The sequence below is a fragment of the Orycteropus afer genome, unplaced genomic scaffold, assembly GCF_000298275.1.
Source record: "Orycteropus afer afer isolate SDZICR_OR568_19922 unplaced genomic scaffold, OryAfe1.0 scaffold00050, whole genome shotgun sequence".
NCBI classification, from domain to species: domain Eukaryota; kingdom Metazoa; phylum Chordata; class Mammalia; order Tubulidentata; family Orycteropodidae; genus Orycteropus; species Orycteropus afer.
The window spans coordinates 12,807,287-12,834,597 of NW_006921637.1; the positions used below are offsets into that span (position 1 = coordinate 12,807,287).

Sequence of the window (27,311 nt, forward strand, 5' to 3'; positions counted from 1 at the left end):
TGTGGGTGTAGTTGTGTCTTATGGGGACTGTTGTTGTCTCCCACTCAGTTAGACACAAATTACAATTGAATAACCATCAAAAAACTAAAAGCACATGGATGAAAAACACAGCATATAATCACACAGGATTAGTAACCAAAAAAAAGAAAAAAAGAAAAAGGGGAAAAAAGAAGAAAACACAAGAAAACCTGGAATATCTGGATTAGAGGGCACTAAGGAAAAAAAGTAGGGAAGGAGAATAATAAATGAATAAAAAAAGTGGGAAAAATGCAAAAAGAAAAACAAGCAGGGTTAATTATGAGAAAAAAAAGAGGAAAAGAAAAAACAATACCTTACGTTAAGAAAAAAAAATTCAATCAGGCACAGGGAAAAGAAAAAATGCTGAAAACTAGGGCCTGGGAGGGGAAGATTAAGAATAATAATAATAAGGACAGAAGTATTAATAATATTAGTTGTTTTAAAACAGACAAATACAAGCAAACTAATCACCAGCGAAAAGAAAGCGAAAAAGAAAAAAATAAAAATTAAATTAAAAAAAGAGAAAAGAAAAAAAATCAGTGGAGGTCAGGGCACAGCACCCAGGCTCCGTCTGAGCACACAGACTGTGATGGGAGTTCCTGTGGGCCCAGAAGGTAGGTGGGAGTGGGGGTGGCCACACCTCCATTCACCAAGCGGGTGTGGAGTATAAGAGTAACAAGAGGAATGTCGTATCTTGTCAATCTCCCAGGTCCCAAATGTCCTTGGGGTTGCTGGAAAGCAGAATGTGTTCTTAAGCCCCAGGAATCTGCAAGTGTGTTGTCTCTTTAAGTATCCAAAATAGTCAAGCCGCTTTTTAAACCTTCAAAATGGCAGTGGCCTCCAGACCGGCATAATGTACAGTTCAGCCCACCTTTCTCTTCACCTTCTCCGTTTGTTCCCCAGCCACTGTGCACAGTCCTCCATGCAGTCCCTGGCTAGCAGGGTGATTTTTAGGTTACTTCTTAGGTCCTACCACCACTCGGGAATCTCCAAGCTGTCTGTGCCATCAGGATCACTCAGGATCGCTGCCAGACCACAGCTCCATATGTCTCCTTTTTTTGGTATTTTCATGCAAATTCTTCTTCTAGTTGGGGTTTAGTCCACTTCTATATCCTTCCCTTCAAAGCTCAGGGGTCCAAGATTATCTTCTGTGTCTATGTTAATTGGTTTCCCTTTTCTTTGATGAAGAGCGTCTGTGCAGTCTTTCTGCCTAGTTTGCCCTCTTTCCCTAACCTCTCTGGCTGATGTTATTAACTTTCTTGTCATAGTCTATGAGCAGGGACTCCCCTATTGTGGTGAAAAATGGCTAGAAAGCTTCCACGTGGCAAAGGAAAATGAACCTGTAATTTCAATACTCTTTGTGTAATCAGTAGTTGCTTATGTGATGTGCGTCAACCTGGGCACAGGTGGCAGAGCTGTGGACACATTACTTTTTATCTTATTGAACACTTCCTGGGTCAAAAATAACCAAATCAGGGAAATGTGGGTTAGATGCAACGGGGAAAAAAAACCAAGGATGGTTCTTGACCATCCTTGGGATCAAACATTTGAGGAGTTGCTGGAGAAGGCTTCTATTCATAAGAATCTCTTAAGAATCAAGCAGCCAGCTATTTGGATGGTTGATACTTAACAGCCTGAAGATAGGATTGCTTAGTTTCCTTTCAGCTCCAAGACTAAGCCAGCTGTTTTCATCCACATAAACATTTTAATCAGACTTGTCATCAGAGTTGTCAGGTACCTCCTTTGACATCTGTGCATCCTGGAAGTATTGTATTAAATCATCTGTGGTTCAAGTCAGTGTGATGCAGAATACTGATCATTATGCCTCTTGTATCATACTAGGAGTCTGGGTTGCCCCTGGCACACAGCATTCCCCAATAGTAGACTCTGAGGTATGTGGGCTCCCCCTCCCCAGCCCTAGGACCTGCATGCCTCAAGGAGAAGGAACCAGCAGTATTTCTGAGTCTGCTGGGCAGTGTGGATGGCCTGCAGCTCCCTGGGTGGGGCAAGTGGCTGAGAATACAACTTTTGACTCAGATGGCCAGTGGCAGGGGTGGAGAAGTATAAGGAGCAGGGAGAGCTTACATTTTTTCTTTTTTTTTTTTTTTGGTTGATGAGGTTGAGAGACAGGAGGCCTTAGATGAAGAGATGAGGTTCAGTTTAGGGTTTTTGTTGATTTTTTATTTTCCTTTTTTTTTTCCCCCACTACTTTTTTCCCTCAGGAGTCCCAGGATGACACAAAGTGTTAAGCAATTACTAACTGAAAGGTTGATGGTTCAGACCCATTCAGGGACACATCAGAAGACAGGCCTGATGATATGCTTCTGGACACCCACAGCCTTGAAAAACTCTATGGAGGAGTTCCACATTGTACACATGGAGTTACCTTGAGTTGGAATCTACTTGATGGCAACTAACAGCAATATTTTTTTACCATACTTTGCTTTTTAATTCTTATTTTTATCATTCCATTTGCAAAGTTAAATTCTTTTCTTTTAGCTACCATTTCTACTGAGTGCTCCTGTTGCCTAGGTCAGGACCCTAGGTGGAAACCAGTGGTATGCTCCAAAGGGGCATTTGAAGAGCATTTAATACAGGAACAATTGATCAGGACTGAGAGAAGCCACAAGGGTGGTGATGCTTCAGTGGGAAGCCAAGGGGTGAGAATCTTTCCAGAGCAGTGCAGTCCATAGCCTGGGAAAAGGGACAGGAAAAGGTGCAGTACCCAGACAGCACCAGGGCAGGCATGCAGTCCAGTAATTGATTTCTTGACCTCTTGCTCCTCTTGATCTCCAGTCTCTTCCTGATGCCCCTTCTTGGCCAAACAAACAAGAAGCTAGGGGGCAGATGAGCCTGGATGATGCTGTTTGTAAGAGATTGGCCCACAGGCCACAGAGCAGGGCAGAGGAGGTAGATAGTGAATCTGGAGGGGTGAACAGAGCATACCCAGGACATGTAGAAGATGAAAGAGTGAGGTGGACAGCAGGGAGGGAGCTAGCCTGAGGTTATAGAAAACACTCTTGTTCCTGTTGACTGATAATCAAGTGGAATTTGCTTTCTTCCTTCTTTCTCCTGTCGTTGGGCCCTTTTGAACAACTCTGTATCTGTTGGAGGGGAGTAGGGTAAATCAACATCAGATTGGACTTTTCAGTGCCTCCTTAGAAACTACAGAGCAAGGCTGGATTTTGAACCATGCCTTCCTGCCACCTGGGGATTTTTTCAAGTCACCCTGGACCCTTGCTTCCCTAGGCAGGTGGCTTAACTCCATTTACTGTGGAAAGCACTTACCTCCAGTATGGAAAAAGGACCTCAGCTTTCCTGTGGTGACAGGGAGAGATATTTCTCCCCTTGGTGTCCAGGACTGGCCATTTTGCGTGGTTCTTGCTTTTATGTTCCTGCAGACTTATCTGTGTGTTAGGGAAGAAGGTGTGTTCCTGTTGTGAACCCTAACTGGTGCAACTAGAAGCTCCAAAGATTTCTTGGTTTTCCCTCTCTGTGAAAATCTTCACTTGGTCTCTGTAACAGTCAGTTCACGTAAAACGAAGACTGGGTGTTGAATTTGGCTATAAGTTGCAGTCAGACGCCCCCAAGCCACAGAACATCTTTGCATGGTCTTCATTCCTTCCTCTAAGAACAGTCAAAAATAATGCCCTCTCCACCCTTTTCATCTTGCATGGAGATGAATTTTCTCCAGATTCCCAAAAACCTCTCTGTGTACTTTCCCCTTACCCTGTCTGCCTATAATCCACCCTCAACACACACACAGTCACCTCAAACACTCACACCTTCTTCTCAGAAATCTCTGGAGCTTTCTTTTTTTTTTTTTTTAATTTCAGCAAACATGAGCTTTGTGATGATTAAAGAACTTTCGTGAAGTCTTCAGAGGGTTCTCAGAATCTAATGGTAACCAAAGGAGTGAGTGTATGTGTAAGTTTATACGCAAGTTTGTACACACAAATGGAAAATGGAGAAACACTACCTTTCTTCAAAACTAATAACAGCAATTAGAGAACTATTTTAGGAGAAGGGTTATGCAGTAAGCAAATAGATGTTTTCTCTTTCCCCTACCATGACTGCCTGCCACACCTCAAAGTGAGCTCACCATACACAGAAGGGGTCTGGGGAAATAAAGCTGTGTAACCAAAATGCTGATCAGTGTGCAGCCTGGAAGAGAAGAAAGTTGCTTTTCTGGCATATATAGTTTTCAGAGCCCTGGGGAGCTGCCTGCTCTGTGCTGGGTTTAGTAACGACCCATTCATAATTCATTTAATGATTATAAAAAGGAAAAAAAAATCGCTGAAGGTCAGGAGTTCTTGCTGGCCCTTTTCCTCTGATGAGTCATGTGATTAAATATAAATCTGCAACTGATTATATGTTAAATGCAAGTGGAATATAGGCCCATTTTCTTTCTGAACATGAAAGAGAGAGCAGGCAATTTTGTTTAATATGGCCTCAGAGAAAGAAGGATAGAACATACTTCTTCGGCAGGGATAATTGGGTTAGGGAACAGGCAGGCAGCAAAGGGCTTTATGCCATTTTATTTCATCTCCATCTGCTCCATTCCCTACCCCCATGTGTCGGACTTGTCCATTTTGCTTGAGTGGTTTCAGATGGGGCTTTGAACATTTTATAGCCACAAAGAGCCAGTAAGTACATGAAGTTGGGCGTGAGGGATCAGAGGCACTACAGCCGGGCCAGCTTCTCCATACTAAGCTAGTGAGCATCACTGTGTTCCAATAAAATTTTATTTACAAAATAAGATGGCAGACTGGATTTGGCTGAGTTTGTCAACTCCTGATCTAGAGTTTTGTGTAGAGTTCTTGGAATCATATTGTTTCCTACATTCTTCATTTCAATTAACTACAGACATAAAAGCTAATTCATAATTAAACTTGTAATACAATTGGAGAGAGGTATGCAGCAGATTCCTAAAATGTTCCCAAAAGGCTCCCAAAGCTTTAGCTTGAAGAAATGAAACTCCGACCACTCCTTTGGATCTTATTTTTGTAATGTTGTTTCACATTATTTTATTGTCTTCTCATTGAAAAAATCATATAACCTTGTTTTTAAGAAGTTGAAATAGTCAAGAACAGATATTGACAGCCTGGAGAAGAGCCAATAGGCTGTATCATTGCAACGAGACCTGAGAAATTATTATTTTTTTTTAGAAGAGGAATAACCTGGGGAAAAGAAGATTGTGTACCTACATGAGAACTAACTTTAATGCCTAAAAAATTGTATGTTTTTCCTTTTTTTCTCACTGGAGCAGAAGTTACATCAATAGGTTTAAGGTTAAAAGTAGGTAAATTTTGAGTCAGTGAGGAAAAGAGCATTTTAGCAGTTAGAACTATCCATTGGGGAAAAAAGAATTCTTTGAAAAAGAATGGGTGCTGTACCACTAGACCAAAGAGTCCTCTCTACCCATGAGAGTTTGACCTGGGGACCATTCCTGAATAGTGGCTATATGTCAGAGCCTATGCACAGGGCTTTTTGCATGTTGTCACTTATCCCTCCCCACAACACTAGTGTAGATATTGTTGCTAGTATTTGTAGTTGAGGAAATTCATGTTCAGAAATGTAAAGTCAGTTAGCCAAGGCCTCACAGCTAGCAAAAGGCAGAGGCTGGATTTGTGCTCATGCTGACTTCCTTGAAAACCTCTGACTTTTCCTCCAATCTTCTGGTAGGTGCTACATGAACCCCTGATTGATGAAGACCCAGTATTCATTGCCACATGTACAGAGCGGGAGCTGCGGAAGAGGAAAAAGCGGAAATTCAGTCTCTGGGTCCGGCAGTGCTCCTCGACGGGCTTCATCATCCAGGTGAGCCTAGGCCAGGCAGAGCCAGGGACCTCGACCCACATAGGAACAGATGGACTTGTGACTTACCCTTCTTACTGTGCAGCAGGCTCTCCTAGTGTTCCAGCTGAGTCTGAGGCTGTGCTGTGCCCCATCATTCCATGGCCCAGAGGGGCCCCCACCATGACCAGCACTGTCACCTGGATATTCTTCCTCCCCACTGAGCCCCTTGATTAATAGCAGCCATAAGCACTGACCAAGGCACTGGCCTGGCCATATCAACTCTCTGGGGTTGTTGCCTGTCAGCCAAAGACCTCACCCAAACCAGTGGATTGTAACACAGACCTTGACCTCTCTGATAGCATTGCAGTATGACTGCCCCAGAAGTCACCTCACTTTTCAGGTCTCCTCTCCACCTCCCACTCCTAAGGATGCCTTCTTTATGCTGCCCACCAAAGCCAAGTAGTTAAGTCAGATCCTTTCACAAGAACACATGCCAAGTCCATGGCCTTTAAGCAGCATTGCCACCTGCTCACCAGTTTTGCCCTGTTCAGAACAGAGCAAACATTTGGTGTGTGTTTTAGAAGAGGTCATGGAGTTCTGCCACAGAGCTTTGTTTTATGGGAGGGGCTAGTTGCAGAGTACACAAGGAGAGCGATGGGGATCTGGGCTGCATCTTCTACTGCACTGCTTAATGATGCCTTCTTCTGCCATCTGGGAGGTGGAGGACTTGGTGATTGCAACCATTCCATGCTTACTACCCTCAAAGGGTTGCATCCCAGGGTGCAAGGCACAGAGTTTTGCATTGTATCCTTTTCCTGAGGTACTAAGTCCTGAGAGCTAGGCAAGGAGTTATGGGAGTATTCAGCTGAGCATCTCTTCATCACATCTGCTTTTAAACTACAGTAAAGAAAATGCACATGCTCCAGGTAACTCTCAGAAATACTATTTCCCCTGCCTCAGTTATCTAGTACTGCTATAACAAGAATACCACAAGTGGATGGTTTTAATGAACAGAAATTTATTCTCTCACAGCATAGAAGCCTGGAAGTCCAAATTCAGGGTGCCAGCTCTAAGGGAAGGTTTTCCCTCTTTTCCAATTTTGGGGGAAGGGTTTTATCCCCTATCAGCATTTGTGGGCCCAGTGTTCCTTGGAGATCTCCATGTGTCCTGGCATCAATCTTCCCCTAGGTCTAGAAGCTTCTCAGTACAGAGACTCTGAATACAAAGGATGTGCTCTATTCATGGCTCTTCTTTCTTGATGGTATTGAAGTCCACCATCTCTCTGCTCATTTTTCTAATCTCTGTTATATCTTAAAAGAAATTTACTCAAGATACAACCTAATCCTATAGATTGTATCCTGCCTTATTAACATAATTGCCTCTAATCTTGCCTTACTAATATCATAGAAGTTAAGATTTACAACACATAAGATAATTATATCACATCACAAAATGGAATAATTACTGAGAATCATGGCCTTGCCAAGTTGACACATATTTTTGAAGGACACAATTCAGTTCATAACACCACCTCCTCCTGTAGCTCTGGGAGACTTCCAGGCTGGGATGAGATAAGATCTGCAGCCTGACCCTGGGTTTGAATCTGCTCGAGCATAGATGTGTGTTTCCTGTGTCCCTAAGCCAGAGTGGACCTATCCCAGATCAAGACTCACTCCTGAAGGTGCTACCTCTATCCCTGCCCATGCTCCAATGATTCTGCCATCTCTGGAATACCCTCTTACAGTGATACACTCATAGGGTTGAGAGTGCATCAGATTCATTCTATATTGCACCCTACCCCCAAGGTACCATGCACTCATTCTTTCAATAAATATTTAGTATGTACCTGGTATCTACCAAGCAGTGTGATGATATTGTTGTTAGATGCTGTTGAGTTGGTTCCAACTCATAAAGACCCTGTGTAAAACAGAGCAAAACACTGCCTGGTCCTGCATCATCCTCACAATCTTTACTATACTTGAGCCCATTGTTGCAGCCACTGTGTCAATTCATCTTATTGAAAGTCTTCTCCTTTTTTGCTGATCTTGTCCCTGTCACACCTCCAGTGCTTGTCCTGTTTGGGAAGGGAATCTGAAAGGGGGAGCTTGCCAAGATCCTCTCCTCTTCCTTCATCTGCAGGTTCTCCTATGAGCTGAGTTCGAGGAAAAGGAGAGATTTATAGTGAAGATGAAACCTCCTGTTTCAAGGAAATGATCTGATCATGTCCCAGAAAGCCTGATCAGGACCTAGTCCCTGACATTGAGGTTGCACATCATAGAGGCCTAGTGATCTTTCTCTGGAGTGAAAAGGAGACAGTTTCTATAAGGACTATTGTTTAGTCTCTACAACGTCAAAAAGACTGAACCCAGGGTCCCAATGAGTTACTGGCAGATGGGAGAGCCCAAGGGTGGCAGGAGGAACAGAGACCTGCGACAACCTTGAGTACAGCTTTGAATAAAGGAGGCACTTTGCCTGAAGAAGATAGGAAGAGACATGGTCTTCAGGGGATTGAATAACTCATGTAGAGGAGGCATAGACTTCTCTATGTAGCAAAACAGTTATAAATGACAAGCTATGGTTTTCCTGCTTGGCAGAGGCAGAGCTTTTAGTTCAGTATTAGAATTACCCTACTTTAGAGGCATTTGGGGGTTAGAAGCCAGAAGTCATGATGGAAACTCCCAAGCAAATTAAATACTCCCTCCCCACATGCACATCACAGGTGTCCTGACAGGCCTTAGTGGATATGTGTGAGCTGTGCTGTGAATGAGATCCCCCACACTCTGTGCCACAGGACTAGCTGTCCTGAAAACCCTTCTCATGCCTCAAATAAAATTTGAATGTTTGTAATAGCTTCTTCTGGGGTTCAGAAAAGGATAGTCAGCATATGGGAAGTGCTTGCTGTGTGTGCTAGGCACCATGCTTAAACAATTATATGCATTATTTAATTTATTATTACTACCCTGTTTCACAATTAGGAAAGTGAGGCACAGGGAGGTGAACTAACTTACCCAAGTCACAGCTGTAAAGTGGTAGACCTCTGATGATGCCCAGCCATCCTGACCCCACACCCCACTCTCTTAACTACTGGGTTCTGTCATCTCCCTGAGGAGAGAACTTTTCCCAGCTAGACAGAAACCAAGTGTCTCTTTCCAACACCTTGACCCATGTTCCCTTATTATATAATGGGATAGTTGGTAGGGCAGAGTACCAGAATCAGTTGTCACTAATCTCCCTTATTTTGAGACATCATTTTTATTTTGAAAGAACTTGAAGAAATTGCACTGAAGTTATTTTTCTTTAACTTTAAATTTTTTGTGATAAAAAATAAATACAAAAAAATTGTTGTTGTTATTGTTGTTATGTGCCGTCGAGTCGGCCCCGACTCATAGCGACCCCTCCTTGGGTTTCCGAGGCAGTATCACTACGGAAGTAGGATTGCCCAACCTTCCTTCCGAGGAGTGGCTGGTGGGTTTGAACCGCCAGCCATCTGGTTAGCAGGCAAGTGTCTTAGCCACTATGCTACCAGAGCTCAGTTCAATAATTTTTATATGACATTGATTGCATTCCTGATGTTGTACTATCCTTTTCTAAATGATTCCACCTCTATTAACAGAAACTCAATGCCCTCTAAGCAATGCCACCCTTTTCCTCCCTCCCTTCCACTTCTGGTAACCACTAATAAGCTTTGATCTCTAAACATTTGCCTGTTCCAGATATTTCATAAGTAGGATCATACAATATTTATCCTTTTGTAACTGACTGACTTCACTCAGAATGATATTTTCAGGGTTCATCCATGCTGTAGCATGCATCAGAATTTTATTTTTCTTTATAGAGTTAAAATCAACTTGATGGCAGGGGGTTTGGTTTGGTTTGGGGTTATGGATAAATAATATTTCATTGTGTATATGTACCACATTTTGATTACCCATTCATCTGTTGATTGACATTTAGGTTCTTTCCCCCTCTTGACTATTATGACTATGGTTGCAGTGAACATTGGTATAGAGATTACTGTGTGCATTTTTTTCTTTTTTAAAAAATATGTATTTTTTTGTTATTATTGAGAATACAAACAGCAAAAAAAAAAAAAAAAAACACCAATTTGTTTCTACATATATATTTCAGTGACATTGATTACATTATTTGAATAACCATCTTCACCCTCCTTTTCTGAGTTTTTCCCCTCCCATTTACATAAACTCACTGTTTCCTAAGTTTCCTATCTACTCTTTTCAGTTGCTGTTGTCGGTTTGATCCCCTATTGATAGATCTTAAAAGAGAATAATGCTCAAGGCAGACATTCTTTACTAGTTACTATTGTTTGATTCTAAGGAGACGTGAGGGGATATTTTTGTTTAAGTTTTAAAGTTTATTTTAGGGCAGTAGTTTGGAGGGGTTCATCAAGCCTCCATGGCTCCAGGAAGTCTAGAGTCTGTGAGAATTTGAAATTCTGTTCTACCTTTTACTTCTTTTGAATAGGATTCTGCTATACCATACCATCTTTGATCAAAATGTTCCGTAATAGTAGCCAGGCATCATCCAGTTCTTCTGGTCTCGTGGCAAAGGAGGCAATGTGTTCATGGAGACAATTAGCTACACATTCCCTTTCCTTCTCTTATTCCTGACTCATCTTCCTTTGTTGCTCCAGGTGAATCTGTTTGTGTTTCTGATTTCACTTCTTCTGGGTATACCTAGGATTGGGATTGCTGAGTCATATAGTAGTTCTCTCTTTAACTTTTTGAGGAATTGCCATAATGTTTTCTAGAGTGATTGTACCATTTTACAATCCCACCAATAATGGATGAAGGTTCCAATTTCTCCATATCCTTACAACACCTGCTATTTTCTATTTTCTTTTTTTTTTAGTTGCATCCATTCTAGTGGAGGTGAAGAGGTATCTCATTGTGATTTTAATTTACATTACCCTAATGATTAAAGACATTGAACATCTTTTCATATGCCATTTGTTGTTGGCCCTTTGAATATCTTCTTTGGTGCACTGTTGGTTGAAATCCTTTGCCCATTTTTTTTTTAACATGGTTGTGTGATGGTTAAGGTTGTATGTCAAGTTGGCGGGACCATGATTCCCAGTATTATGTAATTATGCTCCATTTTGTGATCTCATGTAATTTGTCTATCTGTTGTGAATCCTAACTTCTGTGATGTTAATGGAGCAGAATTAGTGGCAGTTATATTAATGAGGCAGGGTACAATCTGCAAGATTAGATTTTATCCTCAGTTGATCTCTTTGACATATAAGAGATTAAACAGGAAAGCAGAGATCAGAGGGAACTACTACCACCAAGAAAAAAGAGCCAGGAGTGGGACATATTCTTTGGACTCCCTGGGCTGTGAATTTCCTAGACCCAGTGGAAGACTGATGCCAAGACACATGGTGATCTCCAAGGGATGCCAAGCCCACATATGTTGAAAGCAGACAAGAACTCTTCCTCCAGAGCGAACAGAGAGTAAAACTCTTCCCCTTGAGCTGGCACTCTGAATTTTGATGTCTACCTTCCTAAACTGTGAGAGAATATATTTCTGTTTTTAAACCATCCAGTTGTGGTATTTCTGTTACAGCAGCACTAGTTAATTAAGATAGATTTAATACCAGAAGAGTAGATTTATCAGATTAGACCCATAAACCCATACATGGGGTGCCCAGAGGACACACTTTTACCGCAATAGTGAGAAACAAATTTGTAAATCATGGGCGACGAATTCACCATGCTGTCTCAGCTGCTCATAATGAACTATGTGTTGTCTGACCCGAATCATAAAGTTAGATGTGTACAGCAGTACTCCATCATTAAATGGAAGTGGTATATACAGGATTGGGCTTGAGTGGGACCTGAAGACACAAGTAAGTTGCATGAAGAAGTGGCCCAAATGTCCATGGCCTCCACTCCTGTCACGTTACCTTTCCTCTCCCAGTCTGCACTTAAGGCCTTTTCATGATTAGTTGAGTAAAGAAGAGAAAACTAGTGCCTGATGGTTCTGCATGATATGCAGGTGCCACTTAAAAGTGAATAGCAGCATCACTGCAGCCCCTTTCTGAGACTTCCTTGAAGGACAATCATGAAGGGAAATCCTCCCAGTGGGCAGAACTTCAGGTAGTTCACCTGGCTGTACACTTTGCTTCGTAGGAGAAATGGTCAGATGTGCAATTGTATACTGATTTATGTGCCAGTTTTTTACTGGATGGTCAGGGACTTTGAAGGAACGTGATTGGAAAATTGGTGACAAGGAGGTATAGGGAAGAGGTATATAGGTAGACCTCTCCGAATGGGCCAAAGAAATTAAGATATTTGTGTCTCATGTGAATGCTCACCAAAGGATGACCTCGGCAAAGGAGCACTTTAATAATCATGTGGATAGGATGACATGTTCTGCGGAAACCAGCCATCCTTTTCCCCCAGTTACTCCTGTTATTGCCCAATGGGCTCATGAACAAAGTGGCTATGGTGGCAGGGATGGAGGTTATGCATGGGCTCAGCAACATGGTTTTCCACTCAACAAGGCTGACTTGGCTATAGCCACTAGTGAGTGCCCAATCTGCCAGAAATAGAGACCAACACTGAGAACACGATATTGAACCATTCCTCAGGGTGATCAGCCCACAACCTGGTGACAGGTTAATTATATTGGACCCACTTCCATCATGGAAAAGACAGCATTTTGTTCTTACTGGAATAGACACTTACTCTGGATACAGATTTGCCTTCCCTGCACACAGTGCTTCTGCCCAAACTACAATCTGTGGACTTTCAGAATTCCTTATTCACATCATAGTATCTCAGACAGCATTGCCTCAGAACAAGGGATTCACTGGCAAGAAATGAAGTGTGGCAATGGGCCCATGCTCATGCAATTCACTGGTCTTACCATGTTCCCCATCATCCTGAAAAAGCTGGCATGATATAACAATGGATTAGCCTTCTAAAGACCCAATACAATGCCAGCTAGGTGACAATACTTTGCAGGATTGGGGCATTGTTCTCCAGGAAGTTGTATATGCTCTAAACCAGAGTCCAATATATGGTACTATTTCTCCAATAGCTAGGATTTTTGGGTCCAGGAGCCAAGGGGCAGAAATGGGAGTGGTACCACTCACTATTACCTTTGTGACGATTTGTTTCCTGGCCCTATGACTCTATGCTCTGTGGGTCTGGAGGTCTTAGTCCCTAAGGGAGGAATACTCCCACCTGGAGACACAATACTAATTCCATTGATCTGGAAGTTAAGAATGCTACCTGGCCATTTTGGGCTCCTTTTACCTCTAGATCCACAGACAAAGAAGGGAGTTAATTGTATTGTGTTGTTGTTTTGTGTCGTCGAGTCGGCCCCGACTCATAGCGACCCCTCCTTACGTTTCCGAGGCAGTATCACTATGGAAGTAGGATTGCCCAACCTTCCTTCCGAGGAGTGGCTGGTGGGTTTGAACCACCAGCCGCCTGGTTAGCAAGCAAGTGTCTTAGCCACTATGCTACCAGAGCTCCTTTAATTGTATTAGCTATTGTGATTAATCCTGATAACCAAGGGGAAATTGGATTGATACTACATAATGGAAGTAAAGAAGAGTATGTCTGGAATAAAGGACATTCTTTATGATATCTCTTAGTACTACCATGCCTTGTGATTAAAGTCAATGGAAAACTACACCAACTCAATTCTCACATGAGTACTAATGGCCTAGACCCTTCAGGAATAAGGATTTGAGTCACCCACCAAGCAAAGAACCGTGACCAGCTGAGGTGCTCTCTGAGGACAAAAGAAATATGGAATGGGTGCTGAAAGAAAGTAGTTGTAAATACCAGCTACAACCACATGACCAGCTGCAGAAATGAGGACTATGATTGTTGAGTATTTCTTCCTTGTATGTGTACATCACGTATGTTTGTTTCTTCCCATATAAAATATAAGATGTAAATGGGGCTAATGCATTTTCAGTTGTTTGTGTGTTAGTTATATCATTTTAGGTGCAAGTACAACTTTATAATTGTCTTATTTAGAGTGTATGTATGATTTAAGGAGTTGTGTACAGGTGCCAAGTTGACAAGGGATTGACTGTTGTGATGGTTAAGGTTTTGTTCAAATTGGCAGACAATTCTCAAATTCTCAGTGGTTTGGCAGTTATGATCTAGTCATCCCCCTTGATGAGATCTGATATAATGTAATCATCTCCATGATGAGATATTCTATAAGCAGCCAGTCAGTTAAAAGGGAGTTCTTCAGGGGTATGGCCTGCTTCCAGTGTTTATGGATGTTTTATAGTAGCTCCCTGGCTTTTTGCTTGCACCTGGATCATCATCTGACCTCTAGTTCTTTGGACTTAAGCCAGCAGTCTGCCATCCTACCTACCAATCTTAGATTCATCGGCCTCTGCAACCCATGAGCCAGCAGCTTGCCATCTGACCAGCAGTCTTGGATTTGTCAGCCCTTGAAGCTATGTAAGCCAGAAGAAGCATCCAACCTGACATCTTACCCATGAATTTGGGAGTTTGCCAGCCTTTGAAACAAAATGAGACATTTTCTTGAGATAAATATATATATGTGTGTGTATGTGTATATGTATATGTGTGTATGTGTATATGTATATGTGTGTATGTGTATATGTATATGTATACATATACACATACACACATACACACACACACATATATAAGCTTCATTGGTTGGTTTTGCTTTTCTAGAGAATCCAACCTAAGACAAGTTATCTGTCTTTTTGTTGTTAAGAGTCCAGAGTTCTTTATATATTCTGAATATTAAATCTTTAACAGATATATGATTCCCAAAAATGTAATACCAATCTGTAAATCGTCTACAAATTGATAAAATCCTTGGGTGAAAAAAGTTTTTAATTTTTATGAGATACTATTTATCTATTTTCTCTTTATTGCTCATGTTTTTATTGTCATATCTAAGAATCTATTGTCAAAAACTAGATCCTGAAGAAGTACTTCCTTCTAAGAGTTTTATGTCTTCATTACTTACATTTAGGCTCTTGATCCATTTTTTATTAATTAATTTATTTTTTAGTGTGATTTGGGTGAATGTTTACGGAGCAAATTCACTTTCCATATGGTAGCTCAGATACACTTTGTCTCATGACGTTGTCTGCAATTTCCCACAGTGCAACAGCTCTGCTCCCACTTCCTCCCCATAGTTACCTTTTCCCTGTGTCTGTCCCTCCCATGCACTCCTGCTGCCTGAGCTGTCTCCATGTGCATGCACAGCCCTTCTGTTCCCCCCAAGGAGTGTATCTACCTGATGTAAATATTCAGCTCATATGCCTGCCTTTTATTTGGCTAGAAGCCACAGGAGTGGGTTCAATGCCAGACCTGAAGGGCAGCTAGGGTCCATAGGCTCAGTGGTTCCATCAGGCTCCATCAGACGAGCAAACCTAGTCCCTGCCCCCCCCCCTTTTTTCCCAGTGATTTTGAGTTTTGTTCTACATTGTTCTCCCTTTCTATCCAGGATCTCCTACATAGATCCTCCTCCGAGTGGTTGACAGTGGTAGCCAGGCACCATTTAGTTCTTCTGGTCTCATAGTCATATGGGCTGAGGATCACATGGTGTACCAGTCTCTTGGACTAATTATTTCCATGAGTCTTTGGTTTTCTTCATTCTTCTTTGCTCTGAATGAAGAGAGACTCATCATTGCATCTAGGTGGTCACTTGCAAGTTTTTTAAGATCCCAGTCGCTACTCATCAACGTAGGATGTGGAACAGTGCTTTTATGTAGTATGTTATGCTAATTGAGCTTGATGTCCTCTGCAACCATGGTCCCAAGCCTACAGTTCCAACTATTCACTACCTCTGGGTAGCTGGCTGTGGCCAAGAAGTGGCTACGATCTTGTCCCTTGTCACCTCTACCATATACCAGGAAATTCTTACAGAACATACAAATACACTTGCAGCAATATTGTCTTCCAACCCTATACATGGTCATGGGCACACTCCCCCCTGCATGGACATACCTAATAACTCAGCCTGTCTACCCATCTATCCAACTCTATATCAGTGTTTGCCTTCACTAACAACACAGTACTGTATGTGCAAAAGGATTCATCTTTATTGTCTGTACCTCCCAAGCACCTTTCGATGTCTTCCTCTTCCTCAATGCCACTGTGTTGAATACTCACATTTGGTCCATTTCCCTTCTCTTCACCCAAATCAATACTTGTCCCTACCTATCTTACAGGGTTCAGACCCCTCTCCTCCCACTCCTGGTAACCAGCAAAGAAAATTTCCTTCCATATATAAATCTTTCCTTGACTTATTACAATGATGGACTAATAACTATGTTTGCCCTTCTGTGATTGACTTATTTCATTCAGCATAATGTCCCCCATGTTCATGCAAGTTATGTAGTGTTTTGCCAATTCTACATTATTCTTTAGGGTTGCATAGTATTCCATTGTGTGTATGTATCTAGTTTGGTTATCCATTGTTCTGTTGATGGGCACCTAGGTTGTTTCCATGTTTTTGCTATTGTATATAGTGCTGTGATGAACATGGGTGTGCGTATATCTGTTCTTGTCCTGGCTCTCAATTCTTTAGGCTATATACCTAGTAATGGGATGGCTGGGTCAAATGGTATTTGTAATTCCAGCTTTTTAAGGAATCGCCATACCACTTTCCGCAGTGGTTGTATCATTCTGCAGTCCCAGCAGCAGTGTATTAGAGTCCCAATCTCTCCACATATGTGTACATTTATTGCTATAAATTGGCCTCCGATTACTGCTTTTGTTGTGTTCCAGAACTTTTGGTATTTGTGTTTTCATTTTCGTTTGATTCAATGAATTTTTTAATTTCATTTTTTATTTCTTCCATTACCCAGTCATTTTTAAGGAGGCTATTGTTCAGTTTCCGTGTTTGCTTGCTCTTTTTCCATTGATCTGCCTATTGTTGATGTTTAATTTGATAGCATTGTGATCTGAGAAGATGCTTTGCAGTATTTCAGTGTTTTTAAATTTCTTAAGGCTTGCTTTATGGCCTAACATATGGTTTATCATGGAGAATGTTTCATGTGCACTGGAAAGAATTTATATTGTGCTGTTGTTGGGTGAAGTGCTCTGTAGACATCTATAAGGCCAAGTTGGTGGATTGTATTGTTTAGCTCTTCTGAATCTTTGTTGAGTGTCTTTCCAGTTTTTCTAGCTGTGATTGAAAATAGTGTATTAAAATCTCCTACTATGACTGTAGAGTCATCTATTTGTCTTTTCAATTCTGTTAAGGTCTGATTTATGTATTTTAGGGCTCTTTCATTGGGTCCATAGATATTTATTATGGTTATATCTTCTTAATCAATTGATCTTTTAATCATATAATATCCTTCCTTGTCTCTTATGGTGGTTTTTGTCTTAAAGTCAATTTGATCAGAAATTAATATTGCCACTCCTGCTCTTTTATGGTTACCATTGCCTTGATATATCTTTTCCAGCCTTTGATTTTTAGTCTATTTTTGTCTTTGTCTCTAAGGTGTGTCTCTTGTAGACAGCATAGTGATGGGTTATGTTTTCTTATCCAGTCTCAACTCTCCATCTCTTGAGTGGTGCATTTAATCCATTGACATTCAATGTAATTATTGACAAGTATGAATTGGTTACTGTCATTTTGTTATGTGTTCGTTCATGGTGCTCCTGGTTTCTCTATTCCATATAATCTTTCTGTGCTGAGCACATTTTGTTTATGAATTGTGTTATCATTTCCTTTGTTGCTGTTGTTTTAGTATTTGCTAAATATCTGTGCTTGTCTTCTTTTATCGTTATGTGAAGGTTAATCGTTTTTTTTTTAGGTTACCCTGTGATTTATAATTTTCTTCCTGAGTTTAGAACAGTCCATTCTATCTTAAAACTCTCTTGACTTCCTCACCATTTAGATGTTCTGTATCTACACAGTATTTTCCCTCTTTTTGGTTTGTAGTTGTCCTCATTTGCCAATTGATGTCTGTGGTTCCCTGTTTACAATCTAGTAAGCTTATTTTACTTTGGATACTTCCATAGCTGTGTTGGTTTCTGGGTGTGATGTAGTAAATTACTTAGTGTGGCTTTTCTAGCCATAAGTCTTTGTAAACTCTGTGGTAGAATTTGCTGTGAGCAATTGAGGAGCTCCTGATTGTAAAAGTTATCCACCTGGGGTATTTCTGTTGGGCGCAACACAAAGCAATGTTCTGGGAGGTTCCCGCTCTCAGGTGCTTAGAATTCTGAGTTATGATTGGTTAGTTTGGCCACTCTCCCAGGCTCAAAAAGAGGCCTCCTAGAGGCAGAAGTCTCTCTCCAGTTGCTGCTGGTTGAGGAAGATGTGCTGCTGAAAGAGACACACTGCTGGAAAAGAGACGCAAGAGACACACATTGCTGAGTGAGACACCAAGGGACACTCACTATTGGGAGAGAGACTGTGAGAAACTGTTAAGAGAGAGACTGTGGGCTGGGAGAGAGACTGAGCATTTTTCCTGAACTGTAGCCTGGTGCTTCCCTAATAAACCCCATAATCTGTGAGTTCTGTGTGGCCACTACAGTGAATTTTTGGACCCAAGAGAGCGGTGGTGGGTGCTTTAGGAGGAACAATTGAGGAAAGGGCTGGAGGGAGGCAGCATGTCTAGCCTTGTAGTAATAGGCCTTGGGTTACTGATAGTGACTCTGTCTTCCTCTTGTGGGATTAGAGGAGGTCAGGAGATGTTGTCCCCTTGCCCTTTTTGCATTGGGTTATGTCATCTTCTGTTTTAATGGCCAGTTGTTGTTTGCTATTATTAGTTCTCTGTTCAAAGGACTCCCTTTAGTATCTCTTGTAAGGTTGGTCTGGTTTTAACAAATTCCCTTAATTTCTACTTATCTGGAAATCTCCTAATGTCACCATCATATTTGAGGGACAATTTTCCTGGGTATATAATTCTTGGTTGGACATTTTTCTCTTTCAGGTTTTTATGTATACCATCCCATTGTCTTCTCACTTGCTTGGTTTCTGCTGAAAAATTAGAACTTATTCTTATTGGTTGTCCTTTGTAGGTAACTTTTAATTTTTCCTGTGCTGCTTTCAGGTTTCTTTCTTTGTCTTTGGTTTTGATGAGTTTGATGATATATCTTGGTGATTTTCTTTTGGGGTCTGTCCTGTTTGGGGTTCATTGAACTTCCTGAATGGTTATATTCTCATCTTCCATCATATCAGGGAAGTTCTCTTCCAACAAATCTTGGACAATTTTCTCAGTTGTTTTCTTTTCCTCTTCCTGTTCTGGAATTCCTAATTATATGTAGGTTATTCCTTTTGATGATATCCCACATGAGCCTTAGTCTTTCTTTGTTTTATTTTGATCTTTTTTCAGATTGATCCCTTTCCAAAGAAGTATTCAGGTATTTTTCTTCCATCTCATTAATTCTGTCTTCCATTGATTCAGTTCTACTCCTTTCCTTTCAGTGTGTTATCTATTTCTGAAAATGTAGTATTAATCTTCTGGATTTCTATCTGTAGATTTTGTATCATTTCTAATTTTTCATTTATTTTGTCATTTTGGTCTTGTATTTTCTTCTGAAATTGTACTACAGTTTTGTCTGTACTTTCTTCAATTTTATCAGTGTTTTTTTTTTTTTTTTCCTTGATCTGTCTCTCAATCCATTAAAGATACCTAAGTATAATTCTTTTGAATTCCTTATTAGGGAATTCCAATGCTACTTCTTCCTCATTTCTACCACTTTATCTTACTTCTTTGTGTGGACTGTGATGGTTTGTGGTCTCCAAGATACTGGAATATTGTTGTATTTAGATCTCTGTTAACTCTTTTTGAATCACAGTTGAGGGTGAGTCAGGCTCCTCTTGGTGATCGTTTATTCTTGGCCCTTAAGTGGTGAAGTAACTGGTGGCTCTCATTGTATGGGTATGATTGCTGTCTCCCACTCAGACAAAAAACAATTGGAAAACCATAAAAAAAATAAAAGCAAGTGAACAAAAAACAAACCACATAAACACACAGGAACAAGCACCAAAAAAAGAAAAAGAAGAAGAAAAAAAAAAAAACAAAAAACCCTGCAATATCTGGGTAAGGGACAATAAGAGAAAAGTAGAGTAGGAGAATAATGAAGAAAATAATGGGAAAAATGCAAAAAGAAAAACAAAGAATGGGCAGAACCATGAGAAAGAAAAAAATGGGAACCAGGAACAGGTAAGAGAGAAAAAGCTGAAAACTAGAACCTAGGAAGGGAAGAACAAACAAAGAATAATAAGGACAAAAAGAAATAAGTAGTAATAATAATTTTATAACAGATGAAATCAAACAAACTAAAAAAGGAAAAAAAAAAATATCTGGGCAGGGCACCCAGGCTCCACTGGAGCACACAGACAGGGATCGAATTCCTGCCAGCCCAGAAGGTGGGTGGGAGTGAGGGGTAGCTGCACCTCCATTCACCAAGGAGGTGTGGGATATAAGAGTAACAAGGGAAATATCGCACCTTTCCAGTCATTTGTGTCCGGAATGTACTTGCCGTCCCTGACAAGTAGAGCCTATTCTTAGGTCCTGGAGTCTGGCAGAAGACTGTTGGTTTAAATATTGTAAATGGTTGAACCACTTGTAAACATTCAAAATGGCTGCACCCTCCATACAGCCAAATTCCACAACTCAGCCTGTCTCCCTCTTTGCTGCTTCCCCTTTTATTCACCAGCCACCAGTGCAGTCCTCTGTGCAGTAACCCCTGGCTATTCAGGCCAATTTTTAAGTTAATTCTTAGGTCCTAATACCAGTTAAGAGCTCTGGTGACATAGTGCCTAAGGCATTTCACTGCTAAGCAGAAGGTTGGCAGTTCAAACCCACCAGCCACTCCTTGGAAGGAAGGTTGGACAATCTACTTCCATAGTGATACTGCCTTGGAAACCCAAGGAGGGGTCTCTATGATTTGGGTCCGACTCCATGGCAGTGAGTTTGGCTTTTTTTGGTTTAATGCCACTTGGCAATATCCAAGCTGTCCATGCCATCAGGGTCACTGACAGACCACAGTTCTGCATGTCTCCCTTTCCAGTGTTTTCATGCAGGTTCTTCTACTAGTTGAACTTTAGTCTACTTCTGTATCCTTCCTTTCAAAGCTGAGGGCTCCAGGATTATCTTCTGCATCTGTGTTAATTGGTTCCCCTTTACTTTATTGAAGAGGGCCTGTGTAGTTTGTCTGCCTATTCTGCCATCTTCCTCTTGATCCATTTTGAATTAGTTTCTGTATATGATGTGAGGTATATGACTCCACCTCTATTCTTTGACTTATGGAAATACAGTTTCCCAGCTAAAGAAACTCTTCTTTCCCTATTAATGGACTTGGCACCCTTGTCAAAAATAATTGACCATAGGTATACAGATTTATATCTGAACTCTCAATTCTGTTCCATTGGTCTATATGTCTATCATTATACCAGAACCAGGCTATTTTGATTAGTGTAGGTTTGTAGTATGGTTTGAAATCAAGAAGTGTGAGTTCTGCTATTTTATTCTTTTTTTTCAAGATTGCTTTGATTATTTTGGGTGCCTTGTTATTACATAAGGAGCTCTAGTGGCATAATGATTAAAACATTTGGCTTCTAACCAAAAAGGTCAGTGGTTTGAACCCCTTAGCCATTCCATGGGAGAAAGAAGAGGTGAACTGCTTTCATAAGGATTTATACCTCAGAAACGCTATGGGACAATTACACTCTGTCCTGTGAGTTATAATGAGTATAATATGATTTGTTATGAATGAGAATTGACTCGATGGCAGCAGGTTTGGTTTTTGTTTTATCATTCCATATAAATTTGAAGATTGGTTTTTCCATTTCCTCAAAAGAAGACTGTTGGAAGTTTGATGGAAATTGCATTGACTTTATAGATTGCTTTGGGTAGTGTTGATATCATAACAATATTAAACCTTCCATCCCATGAGTAAGAAATATCCTCTCATTTATTTAGGTGTCATATTTCTTTTAGTAATGTTTTATAGTTTTCAGGGTACAAGTCTTTCACCTTTCTGGTTAAAATAATAATTGTATTATTATTTATTCTTTTAGATGCCTTTATTAACTTTTAATCTTTTTTATGCATCACATGAATAAAATCTTTTGTTCTTGACCAAAAGCTAGATGAATTAGCTTTAAAAATGAGAGTCTGAGTAGAGTTGATTGACTAAAGTGAATTTTGCTTTTGGAATGAAAATAAATAAATAAAAACTGGGACAGTTCAGGGTATTTGTCCATTAGTGGAGAGACAACTCATTTGTTCCTGTCCAGGTTGAATGTGGTTATGTTACAAAATGGAATTGGCTGAAATATGAGACATCTATCATAGACTTTTCTCTTTGCCCTTTAGCAGGTAGCTGAGAACTAATCTCTCCCACAGTCTTTTAAATAGAGTTTATTTGCCCTGCCCTACTTACCATATAGAGATACAAAGAAGATAATAAATTATTTATGATGTGGCCTAAGTAGTGAACTAAGTACTGATTGTTGTTGTTACAGGCCATCCAGTCAGACCCAACTCAAAGTGACCCCTCCTTGGGTTTCCAGGGTGGTATCACTATGGAAGTAGATTGCCCAACCTTCCTTCTGAGGAGTGGCTGGTGGGTTTGAACTGCTAGCCTTCTGGTTAGCAGTCAAGATTAAACCCTAGTCCTCTTCCTCATTAATTTGGAACTTAAGACTGACTTAAATAGGTACAAAGAGTTCATACCTGTTTCTTCTCCAACACATTTTTTTACTGCCATTTTTGGGGAGCTCTGGGGGTGTAGTGCCTGAGGCATTTGACTGCTAACCAGAAGGTTGGCGGTTCAAACCCACCAGCCACTCCTTGGAAGGAAGATTGGGCAATCTACTTTCGTATACAATCTACTTTCTATACACATTTTATTTTGTGGCACTAGTTACATTCTCCACGGTGTAACAGCTCTCCGAACTATAATTTTGAAAGATAGCTTCCTGGGAAGCTTAGAACAGAGCTCAAGCCAGGCTCTTACAAGGGTGAATAGTGCTGAAGGCACAGCCAGAGAAGAGAGGGCAGAGAACAGTCTCTAGGCATAAGCTCCTCCTAGCCAGCTGATTCAAGAAACAGACAGCGTGAGAAAAAGTGAGTGAAGAAAGAAGTCATCTGTAAGGTGGCCACGTAAAGACTTTGCTGAAAAACCCAGCTAATGAATTAAGGATGGCATGAAACAGAATTGGCCAGTATAACTCTGTAATGATGGAAATACCTAATCTGCTCTGTCTATTACAGAAGTTACTAGCCACATGTGGCTGTTGAGTACTTGAAATGTGGTTAGTATGACTTAGAAATTGAAGTTTTACTTAATTTTAGAAAATCTAAATTTCAGTTAAAATAGCCACATTTAGCCAGAGGTTACCATATTGGATAGCACAGGTAAAAACCTTTGCTACATATATTTAAAAAATCACTTCCACATTCATGATTTTACTTCACAAAATGGCCTTGTGAGGTATGTTCAGTAATTTTAGCTATTCAAATGAGGAACCAAGGTTTAGAACAATAACGTAACTGGTTGCAAATTACACAAGGGAGTAATTGACAGAGACAACATTTGAGCCATCTTATCCACATCTAATCTAGCACTATGCTCTTTTTAATACACCTTCTGTCTTTCACAGGAGGCTCATTCTTTTCATGAATGAACATCATTTATCATTTAAATTTCAAGGCTCTCATGAACAGTCATTGCATCCAGATGTTCCCTGTGACAGCCCTACACATCTCCCTGAGCTTGCCTGGTATTATTTAAATGAATGTAGGTCACCTCCTCTTGCACTGTTTCTTTCGCTGTCAAGACTATACCCTCAGTCTGTTCCTTGCAAAGTAATTTGCAAAAAAGATTCAAACAAAGAAGCACAAGTGCCTCGTAAGTGACTTCTAGGTCCCAAAATGTTCTCTGCACCAACAGTGGAGAAACCTAGTTCTCCTGATGCAATGAAAGAGAAGGAATAAAGCCAGTGGTCAAGACCAGCATAGCTGACATGAACTGGTTCCTGCCTCTTGAAGATTTAGGGCATTTCAGAAGCAAGGCTAAGATAATAGTGGTGTGTTGCAGGTGTCCCTGAGGTATTACTACTATAGTACATATGTCCTAAGATTCTTTCTGTTGTCTGTCTAAAATATGCAACATTAGCTACAATGTTGTAGAGGAAAATGTAATGTAATATAGTTACTAACTTTCTTTCTAAATCCCTATATTTAAAATTAATAAATCAAAGAAGCAATAAAAACTTTTTAGAAAAAGTAAAAATCTTGGCAACTAAGATGCGGTAGTTAAGTTTGTGTGTCAACTTGGCTGGGCCTGGGTGAGTGACTGGGCACCTGGATGTAGTATTCCCCATGATGAGACTGGTAACCAACTCCATTGTGAAATCTACTGTGAGCAGCTGAGTAATTGCCTTAGAGATGTAGTCTTCTTCTTGTATATAAAGAGAAGCCTTGGGGAATGGTCTCTAACTTATATGGTTCACTTGAACCCTGCATATAGCCGTGTTGTTGTTCAGCAGGCTGCCATGCTCTGCCGACCTTGGGACTTTCAGTGGAGTCGAATTAATGGCCTACCGTGTGGTTTGGTAACATTGGGACTGTGCCTTTTTACTTGTCACCCTTGGGCTTGTCAGTCTCAGCAGCCAGCAGCTGTCTGAGTGAAGAAAAGCCTCTGGCTTCAGTGGGCCAGGAGCAGGAGGTGGAGCTGAAGCCCAAGGTTGAGGGGTTTTCACCCAGCCCCTAGAGCCTGGCTCTTTGAACTCAGACTTAAACCCTCCAAACTGTAAGAGAATAAACTCCTGTTTGTTAAAGCCATCTCATTTGTGGTATATTCTTGTCAGAGTGGCACTAGGTAACCTGAACATAAGAGATACATTTTTCTGCCCTAAAGATACTTCTCAAACAAGAAGCCCAAAACTAAGATAATAAAAGTATCTACACAAACTGTTGCTTATTCGGGGATGGTGGATGACCTGCTCCTCCACGTGTTGGTGGAGCTGTTTTATGTGGACTGTGCTTTCTCCTCATATGCACAGGGAGAGGAGTCACTTCTTTTTAAATTTATGTTTGTTTATTACAATAAATATATATGTAACAAAACATTTGACTTTTCAATCATTTTTACATGTACAGTTCAGTGACATTAATAAGATCTTGTCAAAAATTATGTTCATTAAGGAAATGCAAAGCAAAACCACCATGAGATACCACTTCACTCCCACTAATATGATGATTTGGAAAACAGAAAGCAACAGGTGTTGGCAAGGATGTGGAGGAATTGGAACCCTTAACCATTGCTGGTGGGATTGTAAAATGCTACAGCTGTTGTGGAAAACAGTTTGGCAGTTCCTCAAATAGTTAAACATAGAATTACCACATGATCTAGTGTACTTGTACACCAGTGTTTATTGCAGCACTCTTCACAATAGCTAAAATGTAGAAACAATCTAAATGTCCATTAGCAGAGAAGTGGATAAGCAAAATGTGATACATACAAACAATACTATATCATTGTTGTTGTTAGGTGCTGTTGAGTCAACTCCAACTTGTAGTGACCCTATGTACAACAGAAAGAAACACTGTCTGGTCCTATGCCAGCCTCACAATCCTTGCTATACCTGAGCCCATTGTTGCAGCCACTCTGTCAATCCATCTTATTGAAGGCATTTACCTTTTTCTCTGACCCTCCACTTTACCAAGCATGATATTTTTCTCCAGGGAATAGTACCTTTCGACAGTGTCACCAAAGTAGGTAAGAAGTCTGACCGTTCTGGCTTCCAAAAAGCATTCTGGCTGCGCTTCTTTTAGGATTGATTTGTTAGTTCTTCTGGCAGTCCATGGTGCTTTCAGTATTCTTTGCCAACACTACAACTCAAAAGCATCAATCTTTTGTCTTCCTTATTCTAGCTTTCACATGAATATGAGGCAATTGAAAATACCAGGAGTTGGGTTAGGCACACCTAAGTCTTCAAAGAGAAGTCTGCTCTTCAGCACTTTAAAGAGGTCTTTTGCAGCAGATTTGCCCAGTGCAGTATGTCATCTGATTTCTTGACTGCTGGTTCCATTGGTATTGATTGTGGAAACAAGTAATATGAAATCTTTGACAACTTCAGTCTTTTCTACATTTATCATGGTGCTGCTTATTGGTCCAGTTGTGAGGATTTTCATTTTTTTTTTTATGTTGAAGTGCAATCATACTGCAGACTAGTCTTTAGTTTTCATCAGTAAGTGCTTCAGTCATCTTCACACAAGGTTGTGTCCCCTGCATAATGCAGGTTGTTAATGACTCTTCCTCCAATCATGATGCCACATTCTTCATATAGTCCATCTTCTTGGATTATTTGTTCAGCATACAGATTGAATAAGTATGGTGAAAGGATACAACCCTGATATGCTCCCTTCCTGATTTTAAACCATGGAGTATTCCCTTGTTCTGTTTGAATGACAGCCTCATGTCTCTGTGCACAGGTTCCTCATGAGCATAATTAAGTGTTTTGGAATTCCCATTCTCCTCAATGTTATCCATAATTTGTTATGATCCACACAGTCAAATGCTTTTGCATAGTCAATAAAACACAAGTAAACATCTTTCTAGTACTCTTTGCTTTCAGCCAAGATCCGTCTGACATCAGCAATGATACCCTCATTCCTCTTCTGAATCAAAATTGAATTTCTGGCAGTTCCCTGTCAATATACTGCTGCAACTGTTTTGGAATTATCTTCAGCAAGGTTTTACTTTACAATACAATATTACTCAGCCATAAAGAGAAATGAAGTCCTGATATGTGCTTTGACGGGGATGAACTTTGAAAACACTATGCAGAGTGAAAGAAATCAGTTACAAAAGAACAAATATAGTATGATCCCACTTATAGGAAATATTTAGAATAGGCAAGTGTTTAGAGACTAAAGCTTATTAGTGGTTACCAGGGTTTCATTCTGTTGTATATAGGGTTGCTATGAGTCAGAGGAGACTTGACTGCACCTAACAATAACAGCTGGGTGGAAGGGTGAGAGTGAAGAGAAAGGAGGACTCAGTGCTTAGCGGATACTGAGGGAGATGTGACTTTTGAAAAAAGCAAATCAACAAGCAATCAAACATCTAAGTGATTGGAGCTTTCTTTAGGGCTGTCTTTTGGGAGCTCAGTGTATGAATATGCATGTCTTACTTAGCTAGTGCTGTTATACCAGAAATTCCATAAGTGGAGGGCTTTAACAAACAAATTTATTTTCTCTGTTTAGGAGGCTAAAAGTCCAAATTCAGGATGCCAGCTCTAGGGAAAGGCTTTCTCTCTCTGTGAACTCTGAGGGAAGGCCCCTATTTGTTTTGAGTTTCTGCTCCTGGGAAGTGTTCATGTAGCTTGACATTTTTCTCTATCTCTTCTTCCTGGATTGCTTGTTTTAATCAATTTTATATCTTTTTTTTTTTTTTTAATTGTGATTTGGGTGAATGTTTACAGAGCAAATTCACTTTCCATACAGCAGTTCACATAAACTTTGTCTCATGTCATTGACCACA

General features: G+C 40.5%; 1 protein-coding gene across 1 annotated transcript in view; it reads left to right on the top strand.

Moving 5' to 3' along the window:
• PGBD5 (piggyBac transposable element derived 5) overlaps window positions 1–27,311 on the top strand; it is a 234,670-nt gene that overhangs the window by 171,315 nt on the left and 36,044 nt on the right. The window contains exon 3 of the mRNA XM_007938498.1: window positions 5,704–5,838. Within this exon, the coding sequence (XP_007936689.1) occupies window positions 5,704–5,838 (135 nt within the window). The remainder of the gene's footprint in view (window positions 1–5,703; window positions 5,839–27,311) is intronic.